This window comes from Arvicanthis niloticus, chromosome 4, assembly GCF_011762505.2.
Source record: "Arvicanthis niloticus isolate mArvNil1 chromosome 4, mArvNil1.pat.X, whole genome shotgun sequence".
NCBI classification, from domain to species: Eukaryota; Metazoa; Chordata; class Mammalia; order Rodentia; family Muridae; genus Arvicanthis; species Arvicanthis niloticus.
Window position 1 is genome coordinate 127,852,406 of NC_047661.1, and position 22,839 is coordinate 127,875,244.

Genomic DNA, 22,839 nt, shown 5'->3' on the forward strand with positions numbered 1-22,839 from the left:
GGATTAACGTGGGCCATAACAGCACTAGGCCTGGCAGCATTGGCTCTATCTCTGTGATTTGAGTATTATTCCCAGTACTCCACGTGCATAATTCATGTAAAATTCAGAGATGTTATAGATTAGAAAGAGGGAAATCTGGGTTATGTAATACCAGTGGTCACTGAGCTAATAAGAAGCTAGAAGCTGGAAACAACCCAGATGTCCCTCAAAGGAAAAATGAATACAGAAAGTGTGGTACATTTACTCAGCTATTAAAAACAATGACTTTGTGAAATTCTCAGGCAAATGGATGAAACTAGACAATATCATCCTGAGTGAGATAACCCAATCACAAAAGAACACACGTAAGAGGAGGGGAAGGGGAAAAGGGTATCCAGTTCAGATATGGGAGGAGATGGGGGAGACATACAGAGGGTCAGGAATTTGAAAGCAGGTATGTAGCAGTGGGGAAGAGGGAACTGCAGGTCAGTGGGGAAGAGGGAACTGCAGGTAGCCCCTAGAAAGTCCCAGATGCCTGGGACCCAAGAAGTTCCTAGGACCCAACAGAGAGGACATTAACCAAAATACCCAAAGGGGAGATAGAACCTGTAGAGACCATATAGGCACGACCCCCAGTTGAGAGATGGGGCACTCTCCTCAAAAATATTAATCCAGAATCCTCCTGTCAAAAGTAAATGCAAGAGTGGAACACAGATTGAAGGAAAGGTCATCCAGAGACTGCCCTACCTAAGGATCTATTCCATCTGCAGACACCAAACCCAGATGCTATTGCTGATGCCAAGAAGTGCTTGCTGACAGGAGCCTGGTATAGTTGTCCCCTGAGAGGCTCTGACAGAGCTTGACCAATACAGATGCGGATGTACACAGCTAAACATCAGACTGAGCACAGGGACCCCAATGAAGAAGTTAGAGCAAGAACTGAAGGAGCTGAAGGGGTTGCAACCCCATAGGAAGAACAATAATATCAACCAACCAGACCCCCCAAAGTCCTGGGGACTAAACCATCAATCAAAGAGTATACAGGGGGTACCTATGGCTCCAGTTAGATATGTAGCAGAGGATTGCATTATATGACAACACTGGGAGGGGAGCCCCTTGGTCCTGTGGAGGCTCGATGACCCAGGGTAGGGGAAGGCTAGGGCGCTGAGGCAGGAGTGGGTGGGTGGGTGGGGGAGCACCCTCACAGAAGCATGGAGAGCACCCTCATAGAAGCAGGGGGAGGGAGAAGGGGATAGGGGCTTGTGGAGGGGAAACTGGGAAGGGAGATAACATTTGAACTGTAGATAAACAGAATAACCAATAAAAAGAAAAGAGGGAAAAAAAGAATCAAGGAAAAGATGCAAACATCAGTGTCTTGTCTCAGAGTCCTTCATCCTCCCCTTCATCCTCCCCTTCATCCTCCCCTTCATCCTCCCCTTCATCCTCCCCTTCATCCTCCCCTTCATCCTCCCCTTCATCCTCCCCTTCATCCTCCCCTTCATCCTCCCCTTCATCCTCCCCTTCATCCTCCCCTTCATCCTCCCCTTCATCCTCCCCTTCATCCTCCCCTTCATCCTCCCCTTCATCCTCCCCTTCATCCTCCCCTTCATCCTCCCCTTCATCCTCCCCTTCATCCTCCCCTTCATCCTCCCCTTCATCCTCCCCTTCATCCTCCCCTTCATCCTAAGGTACTTCAATCACACATCCAGTAAGTGTTATTACTATTAGTAAGATTAGTCAAGTCTTAGTGTATTTGCTTCTTTGTGTAAATGTTAACTCCTGGAGGACAGCAGTGACTCAGCATAGCAGTCGTCAGGAAGCAGGCTCTGGTCACTGCGACCTCCTCCTCGCAGAAGCCCTGGGAAAACAGCTTTAATTCGGAATGACTGTGGGGATTGGATGGTTTCTTGCTTAGAACATACTTATGAAAGTAGATGGGACCATTCCACAGTCAAAACTTGGGCCCATAATTGTTCCTGTCTGAAAGAATTGCAGGGATGGAAATGGAGAGGAGCCTGAGGAAAAGAAAGTCCATCGACAGGCCCAAGCATGGCTGCACACGCCTCAAACCCCAGGGCTGGGGGACAGAGCCAGGCAGAGCCCAGGAGCTCAGTGACCAGCCAGCCTAGCTGAAACTGAGCCTTGGGTTCAGTGAGAGACCCTGTTCCAAGAAACAAGGCCGAGTGTATAAGAGATATGATATTCACTGTCTTCCTCTGATTTCCACATGTGCACATCCCTCTCACTCACACATGTATTACACACACACACACACACACACACACACACACACATCTATACATACAGAGAGAGATCCCTTACAAAAGTGAATGATAGCTTCTACCATAATATACTGCTATCTCCCACCATTTGATCTGAGGCGAGACAGAGCCAGCTTTTAACAAGTGTCTGTTCTCACCAGCTCTCCTGTCCCTGTCTCCTGTAACTTCCCCTGCTGCTAAAATTACTCCTTGCAGAAAAGCTATGCCCTGGCAGTGACTGCACAGGTCCTTGTCTGAAATCCTGGGGACAGAAGCGTTTCAGCTATCAGGTTTTCAGATTTGGGGATACCTACCTGTGTATAATGGGGTACCCTGGGGACACATGAACTTCATGGATGTTTCATATGCCTCTAGCACAACCTGAAGACCACTGTGAACATTGGTGTGCCTGTGTTCTTGTGGTGGCCCATCCCATTGGGTCAGGTATGGATTTTCCCTTTCCTATTCAAGCCTGGTGCTCAGAAACTGTCAGTTAGGGATTGTTTCTGATTTTAGACTTTAAGGTAAGGGATGCTTAACCTGTGTGATAACAGCTAACTATTATTGAAGATTCGATGCATCAAGGACTACTGTACAACTTTTCCAATGTGACCTTCACCACAGCCTAATGTGGTGAACTCTATCAACATCTTTTCTTCTGGAATAGGTAAGCCCAGGCACAGAAAGGCTAAGGCATTTACTCACCACACACCCAGCACCTGGCAGAGTGACAGATCTAAGAATTCATTTCGTCTCTTGTCAGTTATTTCATATTTGTCCAGGGTACTTTGTAGAGTGCAGTGTATACAATGAACAACCATAAGCATTTGTAGTTGAATTTTTTACACTAATCATAGCATGAATTGTCAAAATCATCTTCTGAAGATCTGTGTGGCTTCTCTGTAATAGGAGCATTTAGGAAGCAGAAGCCAGGAAATTGAGGCTAGCCTCATCTACATAGTGAGCACCAGGCCAGCCAGGGCTACATAGTAATACCCTAAGGAGAGGAGGAAGGGAATGTAGGGTTTTTTGTTTTTTTGTTTTGTTTTGTTTTGTTTTGTTTTGTTTTTTTCTTTTTGTGTGAGACAGGGTTTTTCTGTGTAGCCCTGGCTGTCCTGGAACTCACTCTGTATACCAGGCTGGCCTCGAACTCAGAAATCCGCCTGTCTCTGCCTCCCATTGGTTTTTTTTTTTTTTTTTTTTAATGTTTGAAGTTTAGCACGTTATGTAACAACGGAAGGAACATTTATCTCCTCAGGTTTACAGGCAGCATTTGAAGAGAGCACTTAGCAAGTTGACGCAGGACTGTGTCATGTCCTGCTATGTCACTCCAAGGGCTAACCACATGGTTCCACATACTTAACATCCCATTCTGATGGGTACACATCGCAGAATGGACACCTCTAAAAGCAGACCTACTGCAGAACCTAAACATGCCCCCCCCCCCAAAAAAAAAAATCTAACCCGAGGATGTATTAAGAGGAAACCATTTCCTCTCAACTCCCTTTCTGACTTGGGAAAACACAGGACTTCTGGGAGCCTCTTTGCTCAAAGGGTAAAAGTCACGCATGGGGCAGATGCTCCAGGATAAACCAGTTAAGACTCATTTAAACAAAATGGAGCCAAAGCCCCTTGCCCCCACCAGTTATCTCCTACAGTTCAAAGGTCTCCTGGGAAAAGGAACCGGTCAGTCTGGTCTGGTTTCAAGAGTCATTTCACAGCTGGGGACAGTCTGGGTTTACAAGGAGCAGGGGTTGAGCTCATTGTGAAAGTTATGTCCCTTTACACTGGCACAGGAGAAAGGAAACAAGCCAAGACCTAAAAAATATCTTTAGAGATGTTCCAGCCAACGCTCGACAAGGGCTGGACGGCTGCCAGTGACCAGGGCACCGATAGCTCTGGCTCAAGAAAGAAAAGCGGATCAGATAGCAGCTAACCAGGGGAAATCATGTCAGGTATGGGGAAAGGTTCACCTCCCATTTCCAAGGGGAAGTCCTCCAGCCTAGAAGCTGTAAGTGCTGTGGTTTTGCGGTGAGTCACCGTGAGAAATGGATACACAGTAATATACAACATGTACCATCAATACACACAAACAAACATACATAACTGAAACACACCCATATTTGTAACAAAGTTTTCCCTGGGGCTGGGAACGGAGTTCAGTTAGAGCAATATGGTGTTATGGAGCACACGTGAGACCCTGGTTCTAATCCCAGCCCTGCAGGAACAGGGCATGTTAGTACTCAGTTGTGACTCCAGCACTTGAAAGGTAGAGGCAGGAGAATCAGAAGTTTGAGATCATTGTGGTGGTTTGAATGAAAACGCCCCCCAGAGGTTCATAGATTTGACTGCTTAGTCATCAGCTCACAGATTTGAATGCTTAGTCATCAGGGAGTGGCGGCACTTAGGATTAGGAGTGCCTTGTCAGGGTACGTGTGGCATTGTTGTGTCTCTGGGATTTAGGCTCTGAGATTTCAAGAGCCCAAGCCAAACAGTGTCACTCTCTCTTCCTGTTGCTGTGGATCCCGATGTAGAACTCTCAGCTCCTTCTCCAGCGCCATGTCTGCCTATAGGCTGCCATGCTTCCCACCATGATGATGATAGACCAAACCTCTGAACCCATAAGCCAGCCACAGTTAAATGCTTTCCTTTATAGGGGTTGCCATGGTTGTGGTGTCTCTTCACACAATAGAAACCCGAAGACATCCGGTGTTTTCAACTCTGCTCTATTTTGTAGTCTACACACTGTGGCTGGCCCTACTAGTGGCTGGACTGCTGACCAGCACAAATGATCCCAAGAATACATTTTATAGTGGCCTTTACTCCTCCCCAAGCCCCAGCGCTGACTCAGGAAAGCCCAGTGGATCTGGTCTTAGGAAGAATGAGCGACTGCCACCTACAGCCTTCCCCTGTCTGGCCATCCTCACTATGCTAACTCCTTTTCCTTCAACACAGGCGTTTCCCATGAAGCTGGTTTCTGTCCTTAGTCTTCACTCCGAATGAATAGATTTTTTTTTTCCAGAGTATTGTAGGTCAGTCAATCATAAAACCCTTCTTCTAGGCTTCAGTTCTTAATGCCCACAGCCTCACACATTTCCAACTGAACTGTCTCATAGATCTCAAGCACATGAGATCCCAAACTATACTTCTCATCTCTCTTCCCTGTCTCCTTCTACATCTTCCCTGTCTCACCCCATCTCAAAGAATCCCTCAACCAACACACAAATCTATTGATTATTTGTAATGTCTCAGTCCTTTACCTCTGCACTCAACAGTTTACAATCCAGCCCTCATAATGTTTAGGAATATGTACTAAACACTTGACAGTCAACTCTCTAAATAAAAGTTCTGTCTTGGTCTGGGCAGGTAGCTCGGTTGTAGGGTGTTTATCTAGTGTGTCCTGGGATTGATCCGAAACCGTGTCTTGTGGCATTTGCCTACTTTGAATTATAAATAACTCTCTCTCGACAATCTTATGAGGAGTCAAATCTGCCCCAGGATGGAAATGGAAAGAGGTTTGTATCCACAAATGGTTCCTGCACACTCTCAGTTGTTTCTCCAAAGCATTTCTCCTCTCCACACCCACGGGCTCAGCTTTAATTCAGGATTCTTTCTGTCTTCTCCACAGCTAATGCAACACAATCTTTCTGATTTCCTGACTTCAACCTCAAACCCTGTATGTTCGTCTGATACAGTCTCCAACTATCATTCTGAAATCCAGGGCCCGCCATGCTATTGGCTCTTGAACCCCATCCTGGGCTCTCCATGAACCACTCTTTGTCTTCACAGATATGCATTTTGATAATGTGGGCTCTCCTGAGACTCGGCTTTCATTTCCAACACACTGGTGTGTGCAGCATTCTCAAATACACAACGGCATTCTGTACTGAGTCCATTCTGCTCCTGTTCCCTGGGTCACCTTTCTCCAATAAGTACACAGAGCAAGCACCTGACCACCTCTCAGACGTAGCTCAAAACCCTTCTCTCAGGATTTTTCCTGGGCTGGAGATATAACTGAGAGGAGGAACATTTACCTGTCATGAGCAAGGCCCCAGACTCAACCCTCAGCACCTCCTTCCCTTCCTCCCTCCTCCCCAGAATGTTTCCTCAACACCTTACTTCTGCTTTCACACTTACAGTATTTAGCACCTCAACACCAATCGTTCACTTGATTTATTGTCATGTTCATCCCATCTCACTAGATAGGAGCGCTTGTACATCTGGCTTTTAGCATACACCAAGCATACAATCCAGAGATGGTATACAGTAAGCCATTGATAGATGGTCAATATCATTACCTAGCACTCTAAAACCAGCACACACCAATGGCTCGGAAAGAACCTGTTGAAAGAAATGTACCAGTATGTTCCTATTCCTGACATCTACCATGACCAGATAAAAGCTAGACTATTAGTACATTCTAGACATAGAATCCAAGAACTTCATATATGGCCCCAAAACAGGCAATTGAATATGTTTACCTTCATCCCTGTGGTGGTTTCAATAAGAATGGCCCCTATAGAGTCATATGTTTGAATGTTAAGGCAGTGGCCCTACCTGAGAAGGATTGGGTGGTGTGGCCATATTGGAGGAAGTGTGTCAGTGGGGGTGGGCTTTGAGGTGAGCCCAAGCCATGCCAAATGTTGTTGATGCCTGCAGATCCAGATGTATTACTCTCAGCTATTCCTGCCTGAGTGCTGCCATGTTCCCTGCCATGACGATAATAGAATACACCCCTGAAGCTATAAGCCAGCCCTAATTAAATGCTTTCTTTTATAAGAATTGCCATAATCATGGTGTCTCTTCCCAGCAATTAAACTCTGACTAAGACATGACAGAGAGAGAGAGATGGGGGGAGGGGTTGAGAAAAGAAAGGAAAAAAAGACAAAAAAATGAGTTCCTGGCCCTAAGTCAATGATCGTTCTAGAAAATACATGCAGAAAAGAAGGAAACACACCGATGATAAGATTGGGACCAAGAGAACCGAGAGACCTGCCTTCCTGACAAAGACTGTACACTGGGGAAAAGCCAGAGAAAGAACAAATAACTTTATATTATTCCAGGGACAAAAGGCAGAGCAACAAGAACCCAGGGTCAGAAGGTGGCTGAGTGGCAGGGCTTCCTTCTGAGAGAGACCCCCAGGCTGGGGCCACAGTAAAGGATCAGCCCACTGAAGGGAAAAATACCTGCAGACCATCAGTTCATGGAGTAAAACCCAGCCACTGCTCCAAAATCAACCTGCAGATATCCCAACCCCACACCAACAGAGCGTGGTCTCTAACACATTATCTTCCTATTAGAAAAATCCTGCTCAGGGAATTTTCCTCAGTGTGCCAATGGACTCCATGAGGTTCCAGAGAAGGTTCTAGAGAGGCTAAGCACATAAGTATATTTATTATACATCTCTGATACTGGAGGAAGGAAAACAGGGTTTAATCATAGAACAGTATGACTAAGCACAATGACCCTAGGAAGACTTGAGACTATCAGCCATCCGGCACCCAAATTAACAACATCCCATATAGACACAGGGACTCCAAGGGTTTCTGTGTATACAACAGTTGAATGCAATGGTAGATGCTTGTAATTCCAGCACTTGGAAGGGAGGGGGGAGGATCAGAAGTTCAAGACCATCCTCTGATATAAGTGAATCTGAAAGCAGCTTGAGTGGCAACACAAAAACAGAAACAACTGTAACAACAAAAGTGCATACAATAGGAAACAATGTAACAAGACTGACTCTGGAAAAACAGATTGTGTTTGCGGTAGTTTGAATGTAAATGGCCCCCAAAGACCCATAGGAAATGGCACTATTAGAAGGCATGGCCTTGTTGGAGTAGGTGTGACCTTGTTGGAGGAAGTGTGGTGCTGTAGAGGCAGGCTTTAAGGTCTTATATATGCTCAAGCCATGCCCAGGGGACAGTCTCCTGCTGCCTGCAGATCAAAGCGTAACACTGGTCTGCCTGTATGCTGCCATGCTTCCTGCCATGATGATAATGGACTGAACCTCTGAAACTGTAAGCCAGCCCCAATTAAATGTTTCCCTCTATAAGAGTTATGGTGGTCATCACGTCTCTTCACAACAATAAAACCCTAACAAAACAGTATTGGAGATAAACATAGGAAGAAGCTCCATTTCTTAAGTTATAACAGAGACTAGCTTTGCTTTACAAAGAGTCTACATTGTATAAGGCAACGTATGTGAAGCCCCCGACTCCCATCAGTGTAAAGAGCAAACATCAGAAGAGCTGTATAGAAAGGGGCTGCTGCAGAGAGGCCTGGGCCTGCCTGGCCTTCTTCAGGGGAGAAAGGCATAGGTGCTGCTGCACAGGCAGGAGTCTAGCAGCGCCACTGTGAGCTCCTACCATGGTCTCTGAGAAGCAATGAGGCCACAGGCATCCTCCTTCCAGCCTCCCAGTGGAACTGTCTCCGACACACAACACAATTCCCATTGCATTTTACTAACGGACAAAGAAAGAGTCATTTGGTAGCAGGGAATACTTTCTAATTCCACAGACACAGAGGTGATCTGTCACTCACTGGAAGGGGGAGGGCAATATGGAATGTCAACAGTTGCCCTGAGGAAACAATGTTAGAGACAATATTTGTTAGAAGAAATATTTGTGTTATGAGGGCATCAGCAAAAATACAGGGTGTGGGGGCGGGGTCAGGGATGAGTCAGGACAGGCCAAGATGATTCTGCCAAAGATGTTTTAGCACCGCTGTGCATGACGATTTCAAGCATTAAAATAATGTTCAGTAGCAAGAGAGACTGGCGCATTCTCACACCATGGGATGGACCTGGAGGTTTCAGTAAGAGTTGAGACACAGCTGCTGTGGCTAAAACCAGATGTGACACGAAAGGAGTCACTTCATGACATCCCAAATCTCTAAATGTCAAGGAGAAAGTGTTCTGAGTCTGTAAAACAGAGTGGATGACTGTGCTAAGTACCCCTTCCATACGAAGCTAACCTCTGCTGCTTGGGTCCCTGGAAAACAACTGTGGTTTGAAGAGGCCCATCAGAAATCTCCCTGCTCAGCACAGCGAAACAATACAGCAGAGGTTGGCATAGCCCCGCCTCCAGCTCCATCCCCAGACATCTGACTCTGCAGATACAGGACTTGGTTTAGAAAAAGGTCCTTCAATGAGAAACTTTCTTCTCCCTCCCAGAGTTACTTTCCTTCCAAGTAATGCTGTCTGTAATATTCTCTATTCTTCCCTAGAACAGCTGAAAGCACAGGGCCCCACACAGCAGTATCCTGCCTCTTAAATAAACAAGGGGAAGAAACCTCTCTCTCTCTCTCTCTCTCTCTCTCTCTCTCTCTCTCTCTCTCTCTCTCTCTCTCTCCCTTCCTCCCTGCCCCACACACACACACACACACACAAAACTTACCAAATGCCTTCTTGGGTTCTATTAACTGCAAAGTAAAGAGTTCCTCTTTTTTCAATTCCTTTAACTTCTTAGCGACTTCAAAGTGACGCCACCCAACAATATTTTCTCCGTTTATACACTCGATATGATCCCCCACACAGATCGTTTTAACTGAGTCAATGGTGCTGCCATCTTTAATTCTCTGAAAGAAAGAAAATCAATGATGATACCAAGTGAAACTGTGTGTCATCACCTCTTGTGCTCCTGAGATATACCATGCTGACAGATTTACAATATAGTTTAATGCCCACTTAGGAACAGAAGGTAAAGCAGGACATCCTGTCTCCACCTATTCTTCATCTCCCTTCCATTCAGAATTCAGCTAGATCACAGTCATCATCTCCTCTGGAAATCTCTCCCCAGCATCCTCCAACCCAAGCCTCTAAGAAGGGGTGAGACACCTTTCTTCTCTCTGTGTACCTGTCTCTGTACACACAGCACCACAAAGTAAGCATGTCCACACATGCCACATCACATCCTTCTGAACTCCCTGTGAGATTCTACAGAGAGTATCAGATCCATATGGAGGGTCATGGTACTGGAAACCAAACATGGCTCCTGGAGGAGCAGCAAGTGTCCTTAACCACTGAGCTATTTCTTCGGCTCCATGATAAGCGGGTCGTCTTTTTTAAACAGTCTCAACAAGAGACACATAGAGCCTAAGCTCTGTGTAGCAGCTTTGTGCTTAAACCTGTTACAAATGCAAAGGCTTAACGGATGCTGTAATTACAGCCAAGGAGACCAACCTCCATTGAGTGACAAGCATGGCTAATGTTTCAGGAGTAAGTGAGACTGAGCTTTTACAGCATCAGTGAGGGAAGGTTCACACTATTATTTCCACAAACAAAGTAAAACAAAAGATTGACATCTAAAGGGAAAAAAAAATATAAAATACACTGTGAGATAACTATTTTTAAGCCAGTAGGGGATTTGAAAATCTGCATTTAACTTTTACTTTTTAAAAAAAATAAATCTTAATTTATGTCTTAATTCAACTGTATCTGTGTGTCTGTGTGTCTGTGTGTCTGTGTCTGTGTCTGTGTCTATGCCTGTGTGCCTGTCTGTTCCTATGTGTCTGTGCCTATGCCTGTGTGCCTGTGTGCCTGTGTGCCTGTGTGCCTGTGTGTCTGTGTGTCTGTGTGTCTGTGTGTCTGTGTCTGTGTCTGTGTCTGTGTCTGTGTCTGTGTCTGTGTCTGTGTCTATGCATACACATGTATGGGGGGTTTCATGGAATGTCCATGGAAATCAGAGGACAGTTCTCAGGAGCCAGTACTATCCTCTCTCCATTACTTTTCTTTTGATCAATTACAAAAACAAATTTTAATGCTCTTGTACATATCTTCAGTTTTTTACCATGTGCTATACATTTATTTAAAATAACAAAATACATTAGCCTAATCACATAAAAGACTTAGAAGTGATGCATGCCTCTTACCTGTGAATTAAAGGTCACATTAACAGTGAGACACTGTCACCCAGGCTGTAAGATGATAAAAAGGTTGCCAGAGAGAGCCCAGGCCAGAGGGGAAAAGGTAGGTACCAGAAGTCTGACAGCAGCAGGAGAGACCCAGGCAGCAACAAGGAGAGAGTCAGAGCACCTGTGGGCCACAGACATGGAGCAGAGAAGGGAGGGAAACAGAGAGGTAAAACCTGGAGAAGAGCACTCAAAGACAGCCTGTATGTGAAAGAGTGTAGGAACACTGGCTATGTGATGTGTGATCTGAGCCCCGAACTCCTGAGCCAACAGAATAAAAACTGATCAGTGGGTGTCTCAGTAAGGGTTCTGTTGCTGTGAGAAATGTGATAAAACACCATGACCAGGGCTGCTGGGAATGGTGGTGCATGTCTTTACTCTCAATATTCTGGAGGCAGAGGCAGGAGGATCCCTGTGAGTTTGAAGCAGCCTAGTCTGCATAATGAGTTCAGGACAGACCGGGTTATGTAAAGAGACTCTGCCTTTCTCTCTCTCACTGTCAAAAAATAAATAAACAAGAACAACAACAAAACATAACAACAACAAAAGCCCAGAGGCAGTGAGAAAGAAAGGGTCTATTTGGCTTAGGCTTCGTGGGTCGCAGTGAGGGAAGCCAAGGCAGGAACTTAAGGCAAGAAGCAGGAGTCAGGAAGTGATACAGAGACCTGGAGAAGTGCTGCTTCCTGGATTGCTCCTCCTGGCTTGCTCAGCCTGCTCTCTTACACAACCGAAGCTCAGGAGTAGCAGTGCACGCAGAGAGCTAACACTCTTCCATCAATTATTAATAAAGAACATGCCCCAAAGATCTGCCTATGGCAGCAGTTCTCAACCTGTGACTCCCAGCCTCTGGAGCTGATTGACCCTTTCACAGGAGTCACCTAAGACCATTGGAAAACAGATATTTACGTTATGATTCATAGCAATAGCAACATTACAGTTTTGAAGCAGCAATAAAATAATTTTATGGTTGAGGATCACCCCAACAGGAGGAACTGTATTAAAGGGTCACAGCATTAGGAAGGTTGAGAACCACCAGTCTACAGGCAATCTGATTAAGGCATTTTCTCAACTTAGGTTCCTCTTCCCAGATAACTTCAGTTTGTGTCAAGCTGAGAAAAAAAAAAGAAATGAAGAAAGAAAGAAAGAAAGAAAGAAAGAAAGAAAGAAAGAAAGAAAGAAAGAAAGAGAGGGAGAAAGGAAGGAAGGAAGGAAGGAAGGAAGGAAGGAAGGAAGAGAAAAACCAACAAAGAACAAGTATACCAGACCCAGAAGAGATACATCAGTCAGCTAAGTGTTGGCTATGTGTGCAAGTATGGGTACATAAGAAGTCAGGAGTGGTGGCGCGTGTGTCTAATCCCAGCTTGGAGGTGCTGAGGCAAAAGGAATCCTGGGACTTGCCCAGATCCTAATGAGAGTCTCAGAAAAGATGGTAGCTCCTGAGTGACACCACCTGATGTTGGCCTTTGGCCTCCACATATATCTATACACATGTGAACACTTTTTTTTAATTATTATTTCAAAGAGATGTCAATAGATATAAACTTATGAAATACATTGTGTTTTAACAATTATATAGTATCTGAACAAAGATTAATAATATTGCTCAGGGTGCTATCTGGTCCAAAGTATCAAGAAAAATGAAAGACAAACATTATTTGCTAGTATACATAGAATATATTATTCTATATCCACTTAAGAACCTAAAGAACTTTTTCCCTCATCTTGGCCCTTCCAAAGCGGTCCCCTGAGGAATCTTCAGAACTTGCGCAATTTCCCTGCTCCAAAGAGTGTAGCCTGTCTTTCAATATAAGAACACATCAGAAAGTCACAGATTAGGGACTGAAGAGATGGCTCAAAGGTTAAGAGCATTGGCTGCTCTTGCAGAGGACCCAGGTTCAATTCCTAGCATCCACATGGCACTGACAACCATCTTTATTCCAGGTCAGGTGATCTGATACCCCCTCTGGCCTCTGTAGGCACTAGGCATTCACATGATACACAGAGATTCGTACACAAAAAATACCCACACACTATTTTTTTTTTAAATCAAGGAAAATAGTAGACTAAGGAGAACCCTAGAAAAAGCTAAGGGATTATTCCAGAGATGTGGAAGAACAATCAGAAAGCAGGATGCTGCACTGGACTTACAGAGGGCAGGGGAGGCGGGGAAAATAACCAAGAAAACCAACGTGGACTAGAGTTAAGTTTTTTCTTGTTTTGTGGTGAGACCAGGGCTCAAAACAAGGCTGGTTGCAAACTCTCCACAGAGCCAACAATGCCCTGGAACTTCTTTAAAGCATTATTTATTTAGTTTATGTATATGAGTGCACTATAGCTCTCTTCAGACACACCAGAAGAGGGCATTGGATCCCATTACAGATGGTTGTGAGTCACCATGTGATTGTTGGGAATTGAACTCAGGACCTCTCGAAGAGCAGTCAGTGCTCTTAACCACTGAGCCATCCCTCCAGCCCAGACCTGAAACTGCTGATCACTCTGCCTTTACCATATGAGTGTTGAGATCACAGGTGTGTACCACTATGGCCTCTTTTATGCGGTGCTGGGGATAGAACCCACAGGTTTGTGCATGCGAGAGTAGTTCTCTACTCACTGAACTACATCTCCAGCCCTGGGGATTAGTTTCTTGAGTCAAACCAATGTTTGATTCTTCTCAATTTCATAATTGTACTATGGGTATATGTAACATGAAGAATACTTTGGTTCTTAGTGGTTACACTCTGAAGTGGTTAGGAGTAAAAAGGATGACTCTAGACAGAAAAATAGATAGATAGATAGATAGATAGATAGATAGATAGATAGATAGATACAAATGTGTATGAAAAACACAGCAAAATAGCAAATGATAAAACTGGACATTTAGGTAAATTGTATATAAAAGTTGTTTTTATAATTATTGTAATTTTTAATTTTGAAATTACCTAATTTATACAATTTCTATCATCTGTATTTTAAAGTTGATGATGTGTTGACTTCCTCCTTTCTTACCATGCCCTCTGTCCCCAAAGGACTAGTGACTAGTACTTTGAGGCAGGCACATGTTTGACAAGACCAAAAAAAAAAAAAAAAAATAGAAACAGCCGCTTGGAATGTCGGAGGCTAACATCCGAAGCATCCACAGGCTGGGGAAGCTGCTGACCCTCCTCTGCAGACAGTAGGCAGGCTCTGCTGCTTGTACCTGGTGTCCTGAACTTCCCCTGGACTCTCCCACATGACTTTCCCAGCTCAAGGGTTTTCCATTTGGTCACCCACTCCACCTCCAGTGCATTTCTATCTTCTGCAGCGCTAAAAATAACTGAGCAGGCAGTTAGAGAGGCATCTACCGCTAAGATAACTTCCCCACAATTGTTTCTTTAGTGATGCCGGTGCACCAGCAAAGAAGGCCGTAATAAACTGTGCTGTGCTGCACAAAGCCCATAGCTCAGTGCATAGAAATACCTGCTCTAGAGTCAGGCTCCTTGGGCTCAAATTCCGAACCTGCCCAGCATTATAATTTTGGCCAAGCTATTTAACCGTCCACATCCTATCTTTGCATTTTGGTGATACTGCCCATCATGGACACATTGCAAAGACACACTGAAAAAGGTAGAGGCTGCAGGTACATAATGCATGATTCTGTAGATCTCAAGAAGCAAGTGGCAGTGGGTACCACCTTTCAGGGCAGATGTCACTGGAAGGGTGCACAAGGGAGCCTTTGGGGTGGCAGACATGCAGTTCCTATGACCCTATGGATCTTACACCACTGCACTGGTGCTAGAATGTGAACATTCACTAAACTGTGCGGTTTTTTTTGTTTGTTTGTTCGTTTTTTTAATGTGCTATGCTGGAAGTTTAAAAAGACATTGTGCCAATAAAATCAGATTGCTGTGAGAATGGAAGACAGTTCAGTTGCCAAAGTCTGTGCTATGCAACCCGAGCTTAGATCTCCAGCAGCCGCATAAAGAGCCTGGCGTGCATCTCCAATTCCAGCAATGAGAAGGCGGATCAGGCAATCCCAAGGGCTCACCTAACAGCCATCCTAACCTAATCTGTGAGCTCGAGATTCAGTGAAAGACCTTGTTTCAAAACATAAAATATGTGACTAAAGAAGCCATCTGACATCAGCCTCTGGCCTACACACACACACACACACACACAAGCCACACCCTGCCACAGGCGCTACCACACACATAAAATTAAATCAAAATAAATCAAACTAGGATTACTGTGAAGGTTAAACAAAAATGCATGCAGAGTGCCTGGTGTTTGGTGAGCAGTCTGTGTAAGCCAGCTGCTATTAAGGCAGCTGTAGTGGCTATTCCTGATTGTCAACTTGACTACATCTGAGTGAACTACAATCCAGAAATGCAAGGCACACCTGTGATCCAGATAGTGCGGCTGAAAGACACAGGCTTCTGACTTGGATGACACACGCTTTTGATCCAGATCTTGAGGCACAGTAGCCATGAAAAGCTTAGGCCCAGGCAAGATAGTACACACCTTTAATCCTAAGAGATTGAGCAAGCAGATCTCTGAGTTCAAGGCAACCCTGGAACAAAGCAAGTTCCAAGTCCAGGTGTAGTGGTACACACCTTTAATCCGGCCACTTCTTCTTCTGGAGGTCTACTTAAGGACACTGGAAGAAGGAAGGCTCACTCTTCGTTCGCCTGCTTGCATTTACTGGCCAGTACATCTGTTGGAACCTGGATTCCAGTTTATACAGAAGACCAGCTGAAACAACTGGCCTCGTGGGACTGGGCGACTACTAGATTCTTGGACTTGCTATCACAGCTGCCCATTGTTGGGTAAGTTGGACTGCAGACTGTAAGACATTACGATAAATCCCCTTAATATAGAGAGACATTCCATGTCAGGGGCAGCTCTGCTTATACACTGAAGGCCTAAATTCAGCCATAGGCCTAAGTCAGCTGCTAACACAAAGTCTCGGGTCTCTGTGGAGAAACACTGAACAGATGGCTGTAAGATATTGTAAACAGGCAGCTTTGGTGGACAGTTGCCAGGCTTTAGTCATAGACCTTGTAGATAGGTGACCTTGATAGACAGTACCAACTTAGATTGGGACAAGTGAATCATAGGCAGAGTCATAGTGGCCTGTCCCCTGAACCTTCACCCAGCTGATACTCTGTTCTGGAAGATATCTGTACTCCCCCTGAGCACCGATGCTCCCATGTCATCCCCTTCCCCACATCCTGCCTTTTTGTGTATATAACCCCTGTGTGAAAAAGTAAAAATTTCGATTTGATCAGCCTATAGACAGATCACCATCTTTTGTGTCTTTGCCTGTTCTACCCCCCCCCCCCCCCCGCTCTCTTTCAGATGACCTCCCCAGACCCCTGTTTAATGCCCTGCTGGACAGGACAATTCCATACGTTCTGTGACTATAAAGAACCCTGGCTAATAATACAGCAACCAACCCTGAGGCAGGAGAATCACCTGAGCTCAGGAGCTTGGACAGACAGGCTGGGCTACGTAGCAAGATGCTGCCTCAAGAGAACATGCAACAATTGTGTTTGTACTGGACATAGACATTCCTTGGTCTCTAAGCAACATGATACAATAACTATTTATATAGATGTCATAAGAGATCCAGAGATGATTTAAGCTGTACAGGAGGATGTACACAGGTTATATGCAAATACTATGCTATTTGTATTACACAGGCACAGATTTTAGCATGCACAGGGGTTCCTGAACCAACCTGCATGCGCGGGTGCGCGCGCGCGCGCGCGCGCACACGCGCACACACACGCGCACACACACACACACACACACACACACACACACACACACCCTGAGGGGATGAGCATGGTTATAGTCATTACAGCAGACACACACACACAGGATGGGGACACCTGTATTCATTATGTCACACACACACACACACACACACATTCATACACTCACACACGTGGATGGGGGACAGCTGCACTCATTACAGCAGACACACACACACACATGGGATGGCATGGCTGTACTCACTACAGCAGAATCTTTACTTGGCTATTCTCACTTTCATACTATTTTAAACTTCTCCTTACAACTCTATATTACTCTTTTTGTATACAAACAAAAGAATTAGATCATTGAGATAACTCTGAAGAATATTTTTTAAAAACTGTACAGTTTTATAAGTAACATTAAATCTCTAAAAGTCATCCAGAAAGTCCTCAGAGCTACAGGAGCAGGCCAGTTCCGTGAGTAGTGAGGGGGCCCTGGGGCTAGTCCACCCTTCTCACGTTCTAAACAGTGGAGGATGCGTAAAGCAAAGGGAAGAATTTCAGAGTTTTTCAAAAATGTTATCTTCAAACATCTTTGAAAATAAAAGTGAGATACCAATTTGTAAACCCCAGCTGAGCTAGCTAGCTCTCCCCAAAGAGAATTTATAATTACTCTTTGACCTGGAAGATTGTCTTAATTTTTTTTTTCCAAAAACTTACCTTGATAAAAGCATAGCCAACGCCGTTATCCGTGATGGTGAGGCCGAGTGAATCCTCTGACTTATAAACGTTCACTTCCTTCTTTATGCCTTTCACGTGGGCAAATATGAAATCTTCAAGACCCAGCTGCCCGCCCAGGAGCTTCCCCATGTCAATTTTAGGCGTGTTTAAAGTACAAAATAAGATCTGCAAAGAGAGAAAAGAGCCTTTTACATTAGTCTTCTTCAACAAAACACCCTGACCATTAATGAACTTATTCAATAAATATCTATCGAATGAAATAAATAGTCTTCAATTTATGATGTGAACGTCCCTGTCATAAAGTGTATTAGTAGTTGGTGTGTGGGTAGAATTTGAGGCAGTGTTTTCATATGTTAGCATTAGATGACATGTCTTCAACATTTCTGAAGACCAGACCCTATGCTGGGCGATTTATATCCACTCTCTCATTTCACAGTCATAATGACTATATAAAGGACATTGTATCCTCATATCACAAACAGGAAGTGGAAATTTAGCAAAATAAATTAATACAAGTCCTAAAGTCATCATTTGTCAAAGTCAAGGATCTGAGTTCAATTTTCATTGACTTCAAAGTGGCTTAAGCTAAACGATTCCCTCTGAAACGTAAGTTCTATTCCCAAAGGTCCGCAGGATGCACATGACCATACACAGTAGTGACACACAGCACCAGGGAAACCACATCAAAACCAGTAAATATATCTTTTTGTTTTGTTTTGTTTTGTTTTGTTTTGTTTGGGTTTTTGTTGTTGTTGGGTTTTGGGGGGGGGGGGGGTTTCGACACAGGGTTTCTCTGTGTAACAAACCTATTCTGGACTCTGTAGACCAGGCTGGCCTTGAGCTCACAGAGATCTGCCTCCCTCTGCCTCCTGAGTACTGGGATCAAAGGAAGAGGAATGCGCCACCACACCCGGCCTTATCTTTTTAAAAAGGGGATATTTTGTTTCTTTCACATCATACTGATTCAAAGTAGCAATTTAAGTGAAGCTAAGGGTGTACCTCAGTGGTGGACCTCTTGCCTAGTGCAAATCATGCCTCGGGTTTATGGAAAGAAAACAAAGCACTTTTGTTTTTTTCTATCAAAGTTGGCCAGCCCACCAACGGCCAATACTCCATAAATCTTCCCCAGCAGCCAAAACTTTTGTTTACACAAAAGCCACCTCCCTGTATTTCTGGGACTTGAGCCTGCTTCACTAGAATAAAACCCAAGTAACCTCCGGCCCACATGCCTGCTGATCCAGTTGGGTCCTAGTACAGGTTCTCTATGAAAAGAAACTTGCTGTTGAGCTGCTTTCACTTGGCTCTTGTGCCCCTTGTAAAACACCGGGGTTGTTATTTGTTTCTAATAGATTCAGTACCCAGCACGGGAGACGCCAGACAACCTAAAGAGTCCGTGAAGTATTTTAGGAATAAATTGTATGTCAACGACGAGCAAATACAACCGCTTAAAGTTTATAAAAAAGAGATGGAGGGGCGTGGCATGATGGTGCATGTCTTTAAATCCCAACACTCGGAAGCCGAGGCAGAGGGACGTCCTCTGTGAGTTCCAGTCTTACCTGGGCTGCACAATGGGACCCTGAGGCCTGGATGGCATTGCTAAAGTTGGGGATACAGGCAGAGCTCTTACGAAACTCAGTAAGGGACTATACCTAAAAAGAAGTTTACAAACCGACAGTTCTAAGTGTGGGTCCGGCTACTGTCCCCATTTGACAGACGCTTTCTGAGTGATAGCTCAACTACGCTTGAACTCCTTAAACTGCAGATCTGGGGAGACCAAGTTAGATCCCGCTCCTTTTTTAAAGGTCATAACCAGGATAAATTTCATTTCCCCCAGAAACCATATGTGATAGCCACACTTGGTTATCAACTTGACTATATCAGGAATGAATTAAACCTAACCTACTAATTAACAGGAATTAACTAAAACTAACCTAAGTTGTCAGGCACTTGTGTGAGGGATTTTTATTAGTTAATTAACTAGGTCATCTGAGCCTCACCCTAAGTCCACAGCACTTGAGGTCAGACCCTGGGTCGCACCCACTGGTGGCAGCCTACGTAAGAACAAACGAGGAGGAAAGTGGCTTTTGCTCTTCGCTGGCCCTCGATCTTACATCACCAGCATTAGAGCCGACTTTGGGATTCCAACAGATACTGAAGGCCTACTGAGACATCTGGTCTCATCTCATGGACTGAACAACTAGTGGATTCTTAGACTTGTCATGGTAGACAGCCATTGTTGAACTAGCTGGACCACAGCCTGTAAGTAAGTCACTCTAATAAGTCCCCTTCATATATATATATAATATATATATTATTATTATATATATTATATATTATATAAATATATTATTATATAAATATATTATATATTATATAAATATATATTATATATATTAGAGCTCTCTCTCTATATATATATATAGCTATATATATCTCTCTCTATATCTCTCTCTCTATATATATATATATATATATATATATAGAGAGAGAGAGAGCTCTAATATATATTATTAATATATAATTGTATATACATTTATATTATATATAATTATATATAATATGATATATTATATATTCTTTATATAAATAATCATAATTTTATATAAATATCATTTATATATTCATAACATATAAATGAATATATAAATTCTATCAGTTCTGTTCCTCTAGACAACTCTGACTAATTATTCAATATTTTAAACTAAAAGATAGACAGTATTCTTACTATGTATTTATTCTTTAATTGCTACTTTCCCAGTGTTTTTAAATTTCTGCCATTTCTGTTTTTAAATTTCTACTTGTTACTACTGATCATAGAAACTCATCTGGTCAGGACAACTAAAGCCTGAGCACAGAACCAGCACTATACATTAATGCTACATTCCCTATGGTGGCTCCGATACATATTCTACAAGGATACTTTGTGTATGGCACAGAATAAATATTTGTCCCCAGTGCTTCAGCAGATGTTCTAGCCCATAGACAGATAAATAAATCCACAAAACACACCCAAATTATTTTTAAAACTCCAGGAAGTTCATTTCCAGATCTCCTTTTGTTTGATGTTTTCCTTAAACAGGAACTACGCTGCCTGAAGATTCTAATGTTCCAACAATATGTGAATAAAGAAGTCATGGTTTGTGCACCTAGAAATGCATTATTTGTGGGTGTGGTTTGTAAATATATATTTTTCTCTCACACAATACATTCTGACTGCAGTTTACACTCCCTCAACTCCTCCCTCCTGGTGTACGTCCTTTACCCCCCCACACACACACCCCTCACCCACCTCTCCTTCCTCAGAAACACTCCCTCTATATTTTCCTTCAGAAAAGAGCAGTCGGCCTGGTGGTGGTGGCGCACGCCTTTAATCCCAGCACTTGGGAGGCAGAGGCAGGCGGATTTCTGAGTTCGAGGCCAGCCTGGTCTACAGAGTGAGTTCCAGGACAGCCAGGGCTACACAGAGAAACTCTGTCTCGAAAAAACAAAACAAACAAACAAACAAAAAAAAAAAAAACAAACAAAAAAAGAAAAGAGCAGTCCTCCAAGAGACAACAACCAAACACAACAATACAAGATACAAAAAGACTACACACAAACCCTCATATGGAGGCTGGACAAGGCAACCCAACAGGAGAAAGAGCCCCAAAAGCAGGCAAAAGAATCAGAGACACACCCACTCTTATGGGTTCAGTTTTAAGTGTAAGCAGCAAAAAACAGTTATCTCCTGTGGCAATCTACAGCATCGTTACTAAAAATTTTTTTTTAAGATTTTATTTATTTATTTTATATGATGAGTACACTGTAGCTATCTTCAGACACACCAGATGAGGGCATTGGATTCCATTACAGGTGGTTGTGAGCAACCATGTGGTTGCTGGGAATTGAACTCAGGACCTCTGAGTCCTGAGAGCAGTCAGTGTTCTTAACCGCTGAGCCATCTCTCCAGCCCCCCTAAAAATTTTTATAACTGCTTTCTTACATCTCAGTTTTCTCAAGAATCTTGCTTTTTTGTACCCTTTATCTCAAATATGAAATGTAGAAATATCAGTTAGTGTCACTGCAGAAAATAATGGGAAATTGAAAGTGAGTAAACCAAGCATTCCACTCTCCTTTGAAGATTTTTCATTCCATCATTACTCATAAGAAAACCAGGGGGTTGTCTTTCTGTTCTTAGTGTCTAGGTTTGACTAGGCTATTCTCTTTTATTTTCAGATTTAATTTTAATTATGCATATGTGTATGTTTCTGTACGTGAAGTGTATACATCTGAGTGAGGGTGTCTAAAGATATTAGAAGTGTTTGATCCCCCCGGAGTTGGAGTTATGGGTGGGTGTGAGCCCTGATATGGGTAACTGGCATCTGAACTCTGATCCTCTGAAAGAGCAGCCAGTGCTCTTCACTGCTGAACTATTGTTCCAACCCTGAGAGGTTCATATTGTCTACATTTTAGAGACTGGTCTATATAGTGAGTTCTAGGCCAGCAAAGACTGTCTAATGACCTCTCCAAAAAAAAAAATCCAAAAAGATCAGCGCCTTCTGATATATGATCCCCCATGCCTTAGTCGGTGTTCTATTACTGTGAAGAGACACCATGACCAAGACAACTCTTAGGAAAGAAAGCATTAGTTGGGGCTGGCTAAGAGTTTCACAGGCTTAGTCCATTATCATCATGACAGGAACCATGCAAACAAGCTGTTGGAGAAGCAGCTAAGAGCTGCATCCTAATCCAAAAGCAAAGAGAGATTGGGCTTTGTGTGGGCTTTAGAAACCTCAAAGCCTATGGCACACTTCTTCCCACAAGGCCACACCTCCTAATCCTTCTAATCCTTTCAGACAGTTCTCCATGGTGCCTATGCACTCAAATATTATGAGCTTATGGGGCCATTTCTTATTTAAACCATCACACTCTCAAAGAATAAACATGTTATCACAAGAAATGTATAACTTACTATTTCCTAGCTATGTTGATACTGGGATGAGATGTATGTCATTTCAACACGGGCTCCCACTTTTGCTAAAGCACAGTGGATACCAGCATCTACTTCAGCTATAACACTGAAAACAACACTCTGAGGAAATGGAAGACAGAAAGAATAGAAGAAGACCAGTATTAAGGACAAGAGACACTGATGCATTATGGGTACCAGCAATTTACACAACCTGAAGTTATAACAGATCCAGGTAATGGTGTCTTTCAGGTTGCACAACACTAAT

At 43.6% G+C, this 22,839-nt stretch overlaps 1 protein-coding gene across 1 annotated transcript in view; it reads right to left on the reverse strand.

The window, feature by feature from the left end:
- The window catches only part of Gipc2 (GIPC PDZ domain containing family member 2), a 72,333-nt gene that overhangs the window by 26,261 nt on the left and 23,233 nt on the right, over positions 1-22,839 (reverse strand). Inside the window, exons 2-3 of the mRNA XM_034500396.2 lie at positions 17,603-17,788; positions 9,635-9,815 (exon numbers count right to left, since the gene is read on the reverse strand). Of these exons, the coding sequence (XP_034356287.1) occupies positions 9,635-9,815; positions 17,603-17,788 (367 nt within the window). The remainder of the gene's footprint in view (positions 1-9,634; positions 9,816-17,602; positions 17,789-22,839) is intronic.